Source organism: Hemiscyllium ocellatum, chromosome 21 (genome assembly GCF_020745735.1).
Source record: "Hemiscyllium ocellatum isolate sHemOce1 chromosome 21, sHemOce1.pat.X.cur, whole genome shotgun sequence".
In the NCBI taxonomy this organism is placed as follows: domain Eukaryota; kingdom Metazoa; phylum Chordata; class Chondrichthyes; order Orectolobiformes; family Hemiscylliidae; genus Hemiscyllium; species Hemiscyllium ocellatum.
This window is the reverse complement of record NC_083421.1, coordinates 20,292,405-20,305,524: the sequence shown is the minus strand read 5'-3', so window position 1 is coordinate 20,305,524 and position 13,120 is coordinate 20,292,405. Positions and strand designations below refer to the sequence as shown.

Here is a 13,120-nt window from a genome sequence, read left to right as displayed (position 1 = left end):
TTTGATTCCCCAGCTGATCATGAGTTTATCTCTCTGAGCCTTTCATCACAAGGACTCTGTCCCACAGCTACATGTGGCAATGAGTTCCAAAGACTCTGAGCTTTCTGAGGGAAGAAATTTCTCCTCATCTCAGGCTTAAATTGGCACTGTTTTATTCTGAGACTGTACTCTCTGGTTCTAGATTCTCCCATGAGGGGAAACATCCTCTCAGTATTTACCCGGTCAAGCCCCTTAAGAATCCTCTATGTTTCAACGAGGTCACTCTCATTCTTTTAAACTACAATGACAAAAGTTCCAACTTGTTTAGTCTTTGCTCATAAGTCAATCCATCTTTACCAGGGATCATCCCAGTGATCCTTCCCTGAGCTACCTCCAATGAAACAATGTCTTCACTTAAATAAGGGGACCAAAACTGCTCACAGTATTCCAGATGTGGTCTCCCCAGCTGCAGTAAGACTTCCCTACTCTTACAGTCTAAGCTCCTTGAAATAAGGGCCAACATTCCATTCCCCTTCCTGATGACCTGCTGCCCCTGTGTGCTAGCTTTCTGTATTTCATGCACAAGAACCCCCAGGTCCCTATGTGTAACAGTTTTCTACACTTGCCCTCCATTTAAATATCACCCCGTTGTTTTGGTATCCCTTGCAAAATTAACAACTTTGCATTTTCCCAGATTATACATCATTTGCCAACTTTTTGCCCACTTCCTTAACCTATCCAGATTTCTCTGTAAACTGTTTGTATCCCTCTCACAATCTGCCTGCCACCTAGTATTGTATTGTCTGCAAATTTGCTGATTTAGATTAAAATTAGAAAATGTTGAAAGCACATTTGCGTGAAGAGAAACAGTTTGATGATGAAATAAGTAAGGAAGGCGTAATTAAAGAAACATAGACCGGTCAATAACAGGTTTAAATGAGCAAAGCAAACTTTTCACCAACAGCTACCAACCAAATGGGCTGCTGATCTAATATTTGATATGATATGAAGACCTGTAGAGACTGGTAATTTTTAAAAAGATATCTAGATTCTCAGTGGCTCAAACAATCACAGAAAATGATTTGAAGTTCCAAGGCTTTGAGTACAGCAGACAAACTAAAATCAACAAAGAGTAAATGTTATTTATTGGGCAAATAAATAACAGAAAGATAGCTTTCTTAATACCTGAACATGATCAAATGCCCCATGCCACTATTATAAAGATAAGTGTTCACTCTGTGATGTATTATACATTTACAGAAACAGGTCCAAGTTCCCAATAGGCTCTCGTACCCTGTTTAGTTGTATACTTTTCTTCCTTTCTCTTTCTCTTTAACTCTCTCACTTTCAGTCTAGGAAACAATTTGTGTTTGCATTTTCAGTTCTTCCATCATTTCATTAGTCCTTACTTTGATCCCAACACAGATCATTTTTTTGTCCCTTTTGCGCCCTCTTTTTCCCCCACTTCTACATTTGTTTAAACCAAGAATAGTTGTTTCCAGCCGATGAAAAATCAACTGAAATGGTAACTCTGTTTCTCTGTCCACAGATGCTGCTAGGACAGCTGAGTTTTCCAGAAGTTTCTGATGATATTTCAGATTTTCAACATCTGCAGAATTATGAACCCAGGAATGAATGGTTCTGGAGGAGACAGATAGCCATCTCCCTGCAGTACCGCAGGCTGTACATTCCCTCACCACCTCTCCAATGTCCTGATGTTAGCCTTATATCCATCTCCCTTCTTCCACTCCAACATTAAATGGCCAAGCCCCACCCCCCACAAGACCCTAGACAATTCAGCCCCTCTCCCACCAAAGAACTACCTCCCCCTTCTTCCTTGAAAAGCCTCCTGTATTGTACGTTCTTTGACCAAGGTTGTGATCGGCTTTCTGAAGAAGGGTCACTGGACCCGAAACATCAATTCTATTTTCTCTCCACAGATGCTGCCACACCTAATGAATTTTTCCAGCAATTTCTGTTTTTGTTTGTGAGTATCTTTCTCATTCTCTCCTACCATACCCAATCTCCTTCACCTTATACTCCCTGAAAAGCCGTGGAATGGTTTTTGATGTTAAAGGCTATATGCAGTGCTAGTTGTTGTTGCAATTAAGCCCTCAGAACATGTCATCGATGTAGCTCAATAATCCAACCAAAGGTGCCACCATGTGTATGAGGCTCAACGTTTCAACTGTACAATGGGAGATTGTTTTTTCTTCCTTAGATGGGACAGTGTTGTGCACAGGTATTTGGACTGACTTAGATAGCTTAGTGCGTTAGGACTGCGGGCAGCAGATGTGCCTTCATGTGTACGCAACCACAGTTGTATTGTTGGGATGGGGATCAAGTTAAGGATAAAGCAGGTTAACTCAATGGGATCACTCTTCATTCTTCACAGGTGTCCAATTGGAATGAAGCAACAGTATGGATGGTGAGAAGGGTTTGTGGGTATATTATTCAGATTGTGCACAGTTTTCAATGGCTCCAGAACAGGTCAAAATCGCCTGATACCCAAAGGAACGAAGCTTGTCTTCAGCAGGGCATAAATCAGGCAGGAGTGGATCAGCCCTTAGCTCTGACAATACATTCTAAGAGGTGTTATCCCTTACTTTAGACTATGAAGAAGCTTAGAGGGGAGGTAGGATTTATGATGTGATGAAGATTATTTTCTTATTGTTTCACTGGGAAGGTCCGCATTTGTTGTCCATCCTTCATCACTCTTGGACATACAAGAACACAGTTTATCAGCAAGTCGTAGACTGAGGGGTGACCTTATCGAGGTTTACAAAATTATGAGGGGCAGGGATAGGATAAATAGGCAAAATCTTTTCCCTGGGGTCGGGGAGTCCAGAACTAGAGGGCATAGGTTTAGGGTGAGGGGGAGAAGATATAAAAGAGACCTAAGGGGCAACATTTTCACGCAGAGGGTGGTACGTATATGGAATGAGCTGCCAGAGGATGTGGTGGAGGCTGGTACAATTGCAACATTTAAGAGGCATTTGGATGGGTATATGAATAGGAAGGGTTTGGAGGGATATAGGCCGGGTGCTGGCAGGTGTTGGGGGATGGTCATTGGGGTAGAGTGACGGGGATTGGATGTTGGGATGGGAGTTGGATATTTAAGGGGTTGTGCGGGGGGATGGGGTCAGATGTTTAGTACCTGAGGCTGTAGATCAAATGGCCCAGCCCAGCCCAGCGCAGAGTCCTAAACCTTGAAGATTCAAGCATTAAATCCCTTTTTTGCTATACCTGGGGACAGGTTATTTTTGTGATTTTCAATCCACAACACCATTTGGTGACCAGATCTTTAAGCTACATCGTGGGAGTTGTGATGGGAAAATTTTAAATTGGACATGTTGACATAGCAATTTGCATACACGCTATGAAATAGGAGATGGAGAAGGCCACTCTGCCCCTCAGGCTTATCTTCCATTCAATATGATCATGGCTATCAGATTACATTCCCTCCCTACGCTCAATAACCTTTCATTTCCCCCTTTGCTTCTCAACAATTTATCTACCTTTGCCTTAAATAGATTCAAGGACCCTTCCTTCCCCAACCTAAGAGAGAGAGAGTTCCAAAGATTCATGATCCTCTGTGAGAGAAAAAGATTTTCCTTATCTCAGTTAAAAATCACACAACACCATGTTATAGTCCAACAGGTTTAATTGGAAGCACACTAGCTTTCAGAGCAACACTCCTTCATCAACGACGCTTCGAAAGCTAGTGCTTCCAATTAAACCTGTTGGACGATACCCTGGTGTTGTGTGATTTTTAACTTTGTACACCCCAGTCCAACACCGGCATCTCCAAATCATTCCTTATCTCAGTTTTCAGTAATTGACTTCTTGTTTTTAAATGGCAATCCCAGTTCTAGACAAGAGATAAACAGTAGTCAACATAACAAATAATGACAGAGGTGATGCTGCCAGGGGGTGAGATTTGTGAGCAGGAGGTGTGAACATTGCTTCATATATATGGAGGCAATAGTCTAGTGGTACAGTTAGTTCTCCTACAATGCTGTAATTGTGTTCCAATGATACTTAGCTTAATAGAAATTGCTTAATAGAAATAATGGGGCCTTTGGGAAAAGTGGGCTTAGAGGCAGAGTAGCAAAAAATATCATTCACAGTCACTCCAAAATCTCCCACAAGTCTAATGCACAGTAAAGCACAGCCTGAGTGAAGGTTGAAATCATATTTGTTCATGAAACAAAAGTTAATTTAGCACAGTACATTTACAAAATGTAAGGAAGCTGCTGTCTGAACAGTACCTCACACAGAAAGGCTGCTCAGTGGCCGGCACAAAGACCAGCGCAGAAAGGCACAGTCTCCAGTGGGTGTGCACAATGAAGCATGTAACCTGATCCCCACTGGAACCGCACTATTGCAAACGGCAATAATAATTTCAAAAATATTCTTCCCTAATTCTTCAGCAGCATTATAGCCAAATTGTGCTGCTGGAGTGCAGGGCATTTTGCTTTAACACACTTTTTTGTTAGCGTGAATTGGCCATAATGTGATTGACGAATTGTGGATGTTGTTTGGAACTTTCTACTGAACAGGTAAAGCAATTTCCTATTAGTGATCATCTGCAGTGCGAGTTTCTATAGTTTCCATAGTGTGATTTTTGACAGCAGGAGTTTGCGGAGGAACACAACTGCGTTATAGCAGATCATCCTGTGTTATCACTCAGCTATTAACCCAGATACCCAGGTCTGACCTCAGGGAACAGGTTAGGGGTCTACCTTCAGTGCTGGGTTGGTATGATTCAGAAGTACAAGACAGAGTGTGGAATGGCTCATCTGCTTCTCTGATATTTACTCAACAAGCAATCTTGTAGAAGTCATGATCTTCACAGTCGAAAAGTGTGGCGCTGGAGAAGCACAGAAGGTCAGGCAGCATCTGAGGAGCGGGAGAGTCGACGATTCGGGCATAAGCCCATCATCAGGAATGTGTAATGATCTCTTCATTCCTCTCACTGAAACAGTGAGACAACTCAGAGCAGGTTACTGATGTCCCACTTAATCTGATTGATGCTCAATGGTCACCCTTGTGCTCTTTGTTCTATTCCAGCTGGAAAAGTGCCGGTCACCACCCACAGTGTGCCCTAAACTGTTGGAGAAAGAGGTGGCAAGCCTATGGAGCCAGCCCCATTTCCGAGACTTCCTTCAGGTTATTGGATACGAGCAAGCTGGACGCTATCTGTTCCACAACCCCAGGGACCTCAACAAGTATGTGCCTCTCTCTGGTGTTGTGGGTAAATCACCACAAGTCACCTTTAATTTGGCTGCTTAAGATATCTGACAGACATACAATACTGAAATAATGATTTTATCCTTGTTGCCTGAAGCAACCAAAATAAGATCCCTCAAGTAAGTAAGTTAGTTAAGCCTCACAACCCAACTTGGCTATTACTCAATTAATGATGGAATCTGGCCAGGATTTCAGCCAACAATGTCTGTCTGGAAGTATCCAGGTTTCAAATCCTTGTGTGGTGTTGATCTTCAAAGTTCTGCTACTGACTTGTTCTTTTGTGGGATTCTTATACAATTTTTCTCTTTCTCAAGTTTATGATGTGACATTATTAATGATTCTATAGAGTCTTTAGTCCCCAACATTGACTATACTTCTGAAGACCCCCAAGTTTGTAGTTTGCCTTCTTACCAGAGGTAGCTGCCTGTTCCTTGTTACATTTGGGGATGGCTTTTCCTGCAATTAACTCCTTTGCTTCAGAACATTTGTTCTGCACACAGACTTAATTACCCATTTGTCATGAAGCTGCAGCTTGTCAAGCAGTTGTTATCTCCTCTCTCCCAGGGAATAGATTGTTTATGTTGCTTCTTCCCAGAGATGGTTAATTCACATATTGGTTTTAATTCTCTTAAAACAGTTTTTCTTGTCACTTTCATCTCAATGAACAGTTTATTCCAGTCAGAGTTATTGTTAATTCTTTCAATCCATGAAGTTACTAAAGTTCTGAACTTTACATTGTCACACTGGCTAGACAGAATCCAGCCTGACACTGAGGGACTGTAGGTCCCCAGTCAGGAGACTGGTGCTTTTTGTTCATGTTCTGGGTGAGCAATCAGTGAAAATGCAGAGCAGAGATACCTTTGTCTCACTCCTCACATTATCGGCTAGTGTTCTCATCCATTTCATCAATAGGCTGTGAATTCACTTCCTTACTTTCTGAATAATCTATAATATAATAGGAGGGGAGGACGTGATGAATGAATAGAGCACTGAGATTATCATGAGGTCTTTGATTTATACTCAGCCGCACTAAGACAGATGGTTATGCGGCACCAACAATCTGTACCAGTCTGCTAGAATCCAATTATCATACCAAAACATTGGTTCTAACTGCCCCTTGCCAGTGCAGGCCAGGTTGGATGGTGACTTCAGCCACCCCAGAAAGGCCATGAAGTCCAAGGGGAATGGGGAGCACTCCCGCAATCAGCTTTTGTGCACCCTGACACGGACTTAGGACCCAGACAGGGATAGTTGACATCGCCAGGTATATGTCTCACTCCCACTCCCACCCCAGTGTCTGGAGGTTCCCAGCCCAGAGCAGAGCTCTAAACCTTGACGATTCAAGCATTAAATCCCTTTATTTTCACTATAACTGGAGACAGATTATCACTGGTCCTGTTTGGTTTTGGCCTTTGACTCATGAACTTTGGCAGGAGTTATTATATCAGGGTGCCTGCCATTAAGCCTGGCCTTGAACCTCTCCACAAAGTACAACAATCCAATAACAGCCTTGGTGAGAACCAAGTTATAGTGGTGACTCATGTCGGTCACCAGGCCACAGGATTAATTCCCACTCAGCACTGAATCATGGCTGGGACTATAACAGGAAAGTCACAGTTAGCTGTGGTATGCCCTAAAGATAGTGGAAATAAATAGAATCGAATCTGCAGTACAAACTCATCAGAATGGGCCTAGGGTTAAACAATGAGGACGGATTGCATAGGTTTATATTCCTTTGAGAGTCAGAGCCCATCCAGAACCTAGAACAATACAGCGCAGAACAGGCCCTTCAGCCCTCAATGTTGCGCCGACCTGTGAACTATTTTCAGCTCGTCCCCCTTCACTATCCCAAAATCATCCATATGCTTATCTAAGGATTGTTTAAACCTCCCTAATGTGGCAGAGTCAACTACATAAGCAGGTAGGGCATTGAAGTGTTTAGAAAGCTGAAAAAGCCTTGATAGGGTAGATAGAGACAACTTATACCCCCTGGTCAGGGAGTTCAGAACAAGGGGAATAAGCTTAGAAATAAAGCTGGGTTTTTTGGAGTAATATCTGAAAGACATCTTCACATAAATGGTGATCGAAATCTGGAACTGTGCCCCTCTCCAAAAAGTTTCTGGCTGGAGTATTGAATGCAAGCCCGAGATTTTCATAAGGGTTAAGTAAGGTCTAGGTAAATAAGGTAGGTCAATGGAGGTATGAGTGGTAATCAGCTTTGATTTAATTTGGTTGGACAGGTTTGAGGTGTTGATTGGCCTATTCTTGTTACAAAGCCATCAGACCATGTTCATGACCTTCATTGCAATCGAGTCATGGTGAATGAGCACATGGAAAATAGCCAGGAATGCAGTGCCCATTAATGACCAGACATCCTCATTCCTTTGTCCGTTGAAGTGTAGCTGGTATGTCAGGCTTCAGGTCACATTCCCAATGGTATAACTCACATAGTGTGCCTGGAAATGAACAGTGGTGTAACAGACCAGAGATGAGAGAATAGGATCAGCAGTAAGCCATCCATCTCTTGAGTTGATTTCTCATCTTGGCAAATCTGTATCTACCTTCCTTAGTTAATATCCTTGCCCAACAAAAACTAAATGTCTATTAACCTCAGTTTTGAAATTTTCAAAGATCACTCAGACTCCACAGCTTTTTGGGGAACAGAGTTCCAGATTTCTACCTACAGAGTGAAGTGTGAAGAAATGCTTCCTGACATCACCCCTGAACAGGCTAGCTCCAAGTTTAAGATGTTGTGACCTCCCAGAAAATGGGTTCTCTCCATGTAGCCTACAAGATTCTTTAGTCTGTTGGCTTACTCTTTAATCTTCTAAACTCAAGGTTAGGTCAAACCTAGGCTGTGCAAGCTGACCACATAGATCGAGTCCTGCTCTTGTTCTGTGAATCTGCACATACTGCATCCTCTCCAAGACCAATATCTCCTTCCTGATGAGCAATGCCCAGTGGAGAATGAAGTTCCCAGCTGGGGTCTCAAAATACTCCAGATGGGTTCAACCATGTACAGCCACTCATGCTGCTGATGTGATTTTATTATTGTCCCTTCATTGACATGAGCAGTATTTGCTGATTGTCATGAAATGAAGCTTACCAGGCCCAAACACAGCACTAAAGCAGTTTCCAGTTGAAAGACAGCGGGGAACATTTGGTTTATGTCTAACAAGTTTAACAATGATATTTGATCTATTCCACAGGTCACTGCTGCTCGGGAGTCTCAACCTCTTCTTAGCTCTACGTCCACAGCAATTACAGAGTCTGTCCAAACCAGACCCTCAGCAACACTCCTCAGAAAGTTTGAGAGAACAGCAATCCAGAGAAGTTCATCAGGAAGCAGTGACACACAGAGAGAACCAATCCAGAGAGGGCCAATTGGAAACAGTGACACAGAGAGAGAAACAATCCAGAGAGAGTCAACAGGAAACAGTGACGCAGAGAGAGAAACAATCCAGAGAAGTTCATCAGGAAGCAGTGACACAGAGAGAGAAACAATCCAGAGAGAGTCAACTGGAAACAGTGACACAGAGAGAGACACAATCCAGAGAGAGTCATCAGGAAGGTTCAGTACATACCGGGGGAGATAAGAAAACCAGGCAGGCCTCTCAGCAAAGTTTACTAGCTACCAGGAGAGACAAAAAAAATAAACGTATCTCTCAGGAAAGTTCAACAGATACCAGGAGAGACAAAAAAACCAAACAGATCTCTCAGGAAAATGTAATACACACCAGCAGAGATAAGAAAACCAGACAGGGCTCCCTGGAAAGTTCAATAGATACCAGGAGAGACAAGAAAACCAGAGACAGCTCTCAGGAAAGTTCAGTAGATACTGGGAGAGTGAAGAAAACCAGAGACAGCTCTCAGGAAAGTTTAATAGATACCGGGAGAGACAAGAAAACCAGAGACGGCTCTCAGGAAAGTTTAATAGATACCGGGAGGGACAAGAAAACCAGAGACAGCTCTCAGGAAAGTTTAATAGATACCAGGAGAGTGAAGAAAACCAGAGACAACTCTCAGGAAAGTTTAATAGATACTGGGAGAGACAAGAAAACCAGAGACGGCTCTCAGGAAAGTTTAATAGATACTGGGAGAGACAAGAAAACCAGAGACGGCTCTCAGGAAAGTTTAATAGATACCGGGAGAGACAAGAAAACCAGAGAAGACTCTCAGGAAAGTTTAATAGATACTGGGAGAGTGAAGAAAACCAGAGACGGCTCTCCGAAGGCCACATCAGCAAAAAGCAAGAAAAACAGACAGGGGCATCCTGAAACTACAGCAACAAGAAATAAGAGAACCAAACATGGTTTACAGGAAGCCTCAGAGCTGAGCAATAAACAATCTGATCAGGAAACTCAGCAAACTGCAAAGGGCGCCACATATCCACATGAAAAGTCAAAAGTCTATCTAAACACTCTGAAGCCATTGTTGGTGCTGAGACACCAGGTAAAGACCAACTTTCTGAGGATATGAATACGAGGCAGGATCCATTTTCTAATTACAGCTGGATCTGTAGCCATAAACATAGAATAATAATCACAGGACACAAAATCATTATCACTACAAACTGGCAAGAAGAGAAAAAGGGGACTGAGTTTTACATTGTCTCCATAACTCCTTTCTTATCCAATATAGAGTCATAGTCATAACACACAGAAACAGACTCTTGGGTCCAACTTATCCACACTGACAAAACATTCCAAAGTGACCTAGTCCCATCTGCCAGCACCTGGCCCATATCCCTCTAAACCCTTCCTATTCATTTACCCATCCTGATGCTTTTTAAATGTTATAATTGTACCAGCCTCCACCTCTTCCTTTGGCAGCTCATTCCATACACGCACCATCCTCTGAGTGAAAAAGTTATCCCTAAAGTCTTTTTTAAATCTTTCCCCTCTCACTTTAAACCTATGCCATCAGGTTTTGGACTCACCCCACCCTGGGAAAAAGACCTTGACTATTCACCCTATCCATGCTCCTCATGCTTTTATACATTTCTATGTATGAAGCCCATCAAGAAATGAATCACTGCTGGATATCATAATATAGGGAGATGGCTACAACATATAGAGAAGTGTAGTTTAGCAATGAGACAATAACAATCCCATCATAATAATCTGAGATTTGAGGTCAGTGGTGATGGAAATTTGCTTACTGATGATCTCAAAGGAAGCTGCTTATAAAAGTCGAGTGATTCCGATGACATGCACTGACAATTGCCCATATTCATTTGAATCTGCCACCATGTGAAGGGAGTCTCCAGGCATCCATCGACTGATGCTGTCAAATAGGGTAAGGAGCCAATCGAGTTGAAGCATTCTCATGTACAGCAAAGCAGGAAGTAAAGTCTACTTTTGATCCTTTACCTTGAACTAAATTTTATTATGCTTCTTCAGAATGTTATTGGATTCAAAACATTAAGTCTCTTTCTGTCTGCACAGATGCTTCCAGATTTGCTGAGTTCATCCAGCATTTTCTTTTTTAAGATTTTCAGCATCTGCAGTATCTGGCTTTTATTTGTAAAAACATGGATTTTTTCATTATAATTGAAAATTTTGATGTTCCACAAACATAAGATTAGTTTCATTGGTCAATGAGGCTGCTCAGTACTAATTATGAACCTAGGAGAAAGTGAGGACTGCAGATGCTGGAGATCAGAGCTGAAAATGTGTTGTTGGAAAAGTGCAGCAGGTCAGGCAGCATCCAAGGAGCAGGAGAGTCGACGTTTTGGGCATGAGCCCTTCTTCAGGGCTCATGCCCGAAACGTCGACTCTCCTGCTCCTTGAATGCTACCTGACCTGCTGCGCTTTTCCAGCAACACATTTTCAGCTAATTATGAACCTACTCAGTTAACATCTCTTTACCAAAGTGTAACTTTTTCAAAGCTATTTTATAGCATGACAAATAATGTAAAAAGACAAAGTCTTCTCATTCCAGGTATTATTAACTGATAGTAGTTCGTGGTTTCAGTATAAAACTATTAACAGCATCTTCTGGATTTCCTATTTAGCTCTGTCAGTCTCAGAAGTGTAGTAGTGGTGAACATTGACTGTTTAACTCTCATTACTGACACAATATCCAAGTTAATAATGTTTAAGATAATGATTGAGAATAGATACAAATAAAACAGATATAAGTAAAAATTAAAATAAGTCACACTTTTCAAGAGGATCAAATTGGAACAAGAGAAGATGAACTGGGGCAAGAGTTATTGAACAGCAGCAGGAAATGTGATCCACAGTTTGGGATAAGTATGTTCCATGGACATAGATAAGTTGAATAGCAAAGGTCTTTTCCCGAGAGTAGGGGAGTTCAAAACTAGAGGGCGTATCTTAAAGGTGAGAAGGGAAAGATTTAAAAGAGACCTGAGGACCAAGTTTTTCACACAGAGGGTGGTTTGTATGTGGAATGAAATGCCAGAGGCAGTGGTAGATGGAGGTACAGTTACAACATTGAAAAGACAATTAGGCAGGTACGTGAATAGGAAAGGTTTATAAGGATATGGGCCAAATACAGGCACGTGGGACTAGTTTAGTTTGGGAATCTTGGTCAGCGTCGACTGAAGGTCTATCGTTGTGCTGTCTGACCCTATGACTCTGTGGTCAATAAGACAAAAGTAAGCCAGTTCATAATGATATTTCATGGATGGATCCATCCATGGATGAATAAACAGAAAGGGACGTAACTATCAAAAGGAAAAATATATACTAATGATATTCAGTGAAGATGACAAAAAATTAGGAATTAAACTTAAAAAATAGAAAAATCAAGAGGAACTTTGAAATTAAATTATTTAAGATTATGAAAAGAAATCATATTTTACAAACACATAATTAACGCAAGGAAATATGATAGGAATTGAATGGGCCCCATTAAAGATTGCAAACAATAAACTCATAGTTAATGACAGCAAAATGTCAGAAAAACAAATAATTACTTTGCCTGCTTATTTATCAAGAACATGGTGAGCATGCCATTTTTAAAAAAAAATGATAACAAACTTCAAGGCAGTAGATAGTAGGGCTGGGTGGAGTGAGAATTCTTTGGGGAGAGGATTGCTAACCTAGTCAAAGTTGAATAAATCACCTTGTCTCAATGGAAGATAGCCAATGTCTTTTATTCGCTCACAGGCCATGGACATTGCTGAATGGCCAGCATTTATTGCCCATCCGAGTCCACCTTGAGAAGGTAGTGGGGAGCTGCCTTCTTGAACTCTTGCCAGGATGAGATAACAAAGATACCAACATATTGAAAAGGGAATTATGTCAGAGATTAGTGAACAGTTACTTTTATTCCTATATTTAAAACAGGAGATAGAACACATTAAGGAACAAGTAATTTGTCAGTTTGTTTCATGTTGATGGTAAGAAAAATAATGAGTCTTCACTTAAAAAATGTAAAAGGTTAACATCAAATAAACCAAATGATAATAAACGGTTCTCAACACATTGAAAAGGAGGATCATACTTGATTGACCTTTTTGAATTCTTTGAAGAGGTCACTGAAAAAGGAGACAAATGGGAGTTCTTTTGGATTTTGAATTTGTAAGACTCATAACTAAGGTTAGAAAACAAAGGACCAGGCATTCCAGTCAAACCCAGAGACACAGCTATTTGAAGGAAAGTCCACATTTGATATGTGGGAGGCTTTCAAAGATAATTTGAAGATAGTAAAGGATAGGCATGTCCCTTTGAAACCAAGGGATAGGAAAGGCAAGATTCGTGAACCGTGGATGACAGGAGTAATCGTGCGACTAAACGAGGAATCAAGCGGGCTAAAAGGGGTCATGAAATAACTTTAGCGAGCAGAATTAAGGAGACCCCCAAGGTCTTTTATTTATATGTAAGAAGCAAGAGGGCAACCAGAGAAAGGGTTTGTCCAC

At 41.5% G+C, this 13,120-nt stretch overlaps 1 protein-coding gene across 1 annotated transcript in view; it reads left to right on the top strand.

The window, feature by feature from the left end:
- The window catches only part of LOC132825790 (TRAF3-interacting protein 1-like), a 262,419-nt gene that overhangs the window by 242,710 nt on the left and 6,589 nt on the right, over positions 1-13,120 (top strand). Inside the window, exons 7-8 of the mRNA XM_060841267.1 lie at positions 5,053-5,210; positions 8,442-9,684. Of these exons, the coding sequence (XP_060697250.1) occupies positions 5,053-5,210; positions 8,442-9,684 (1,401 nt within the window). The remainder of the gene's footprint in view (positions 1-5,052; positions 5,211-8,441; positions 9,685-13,120) is intronic.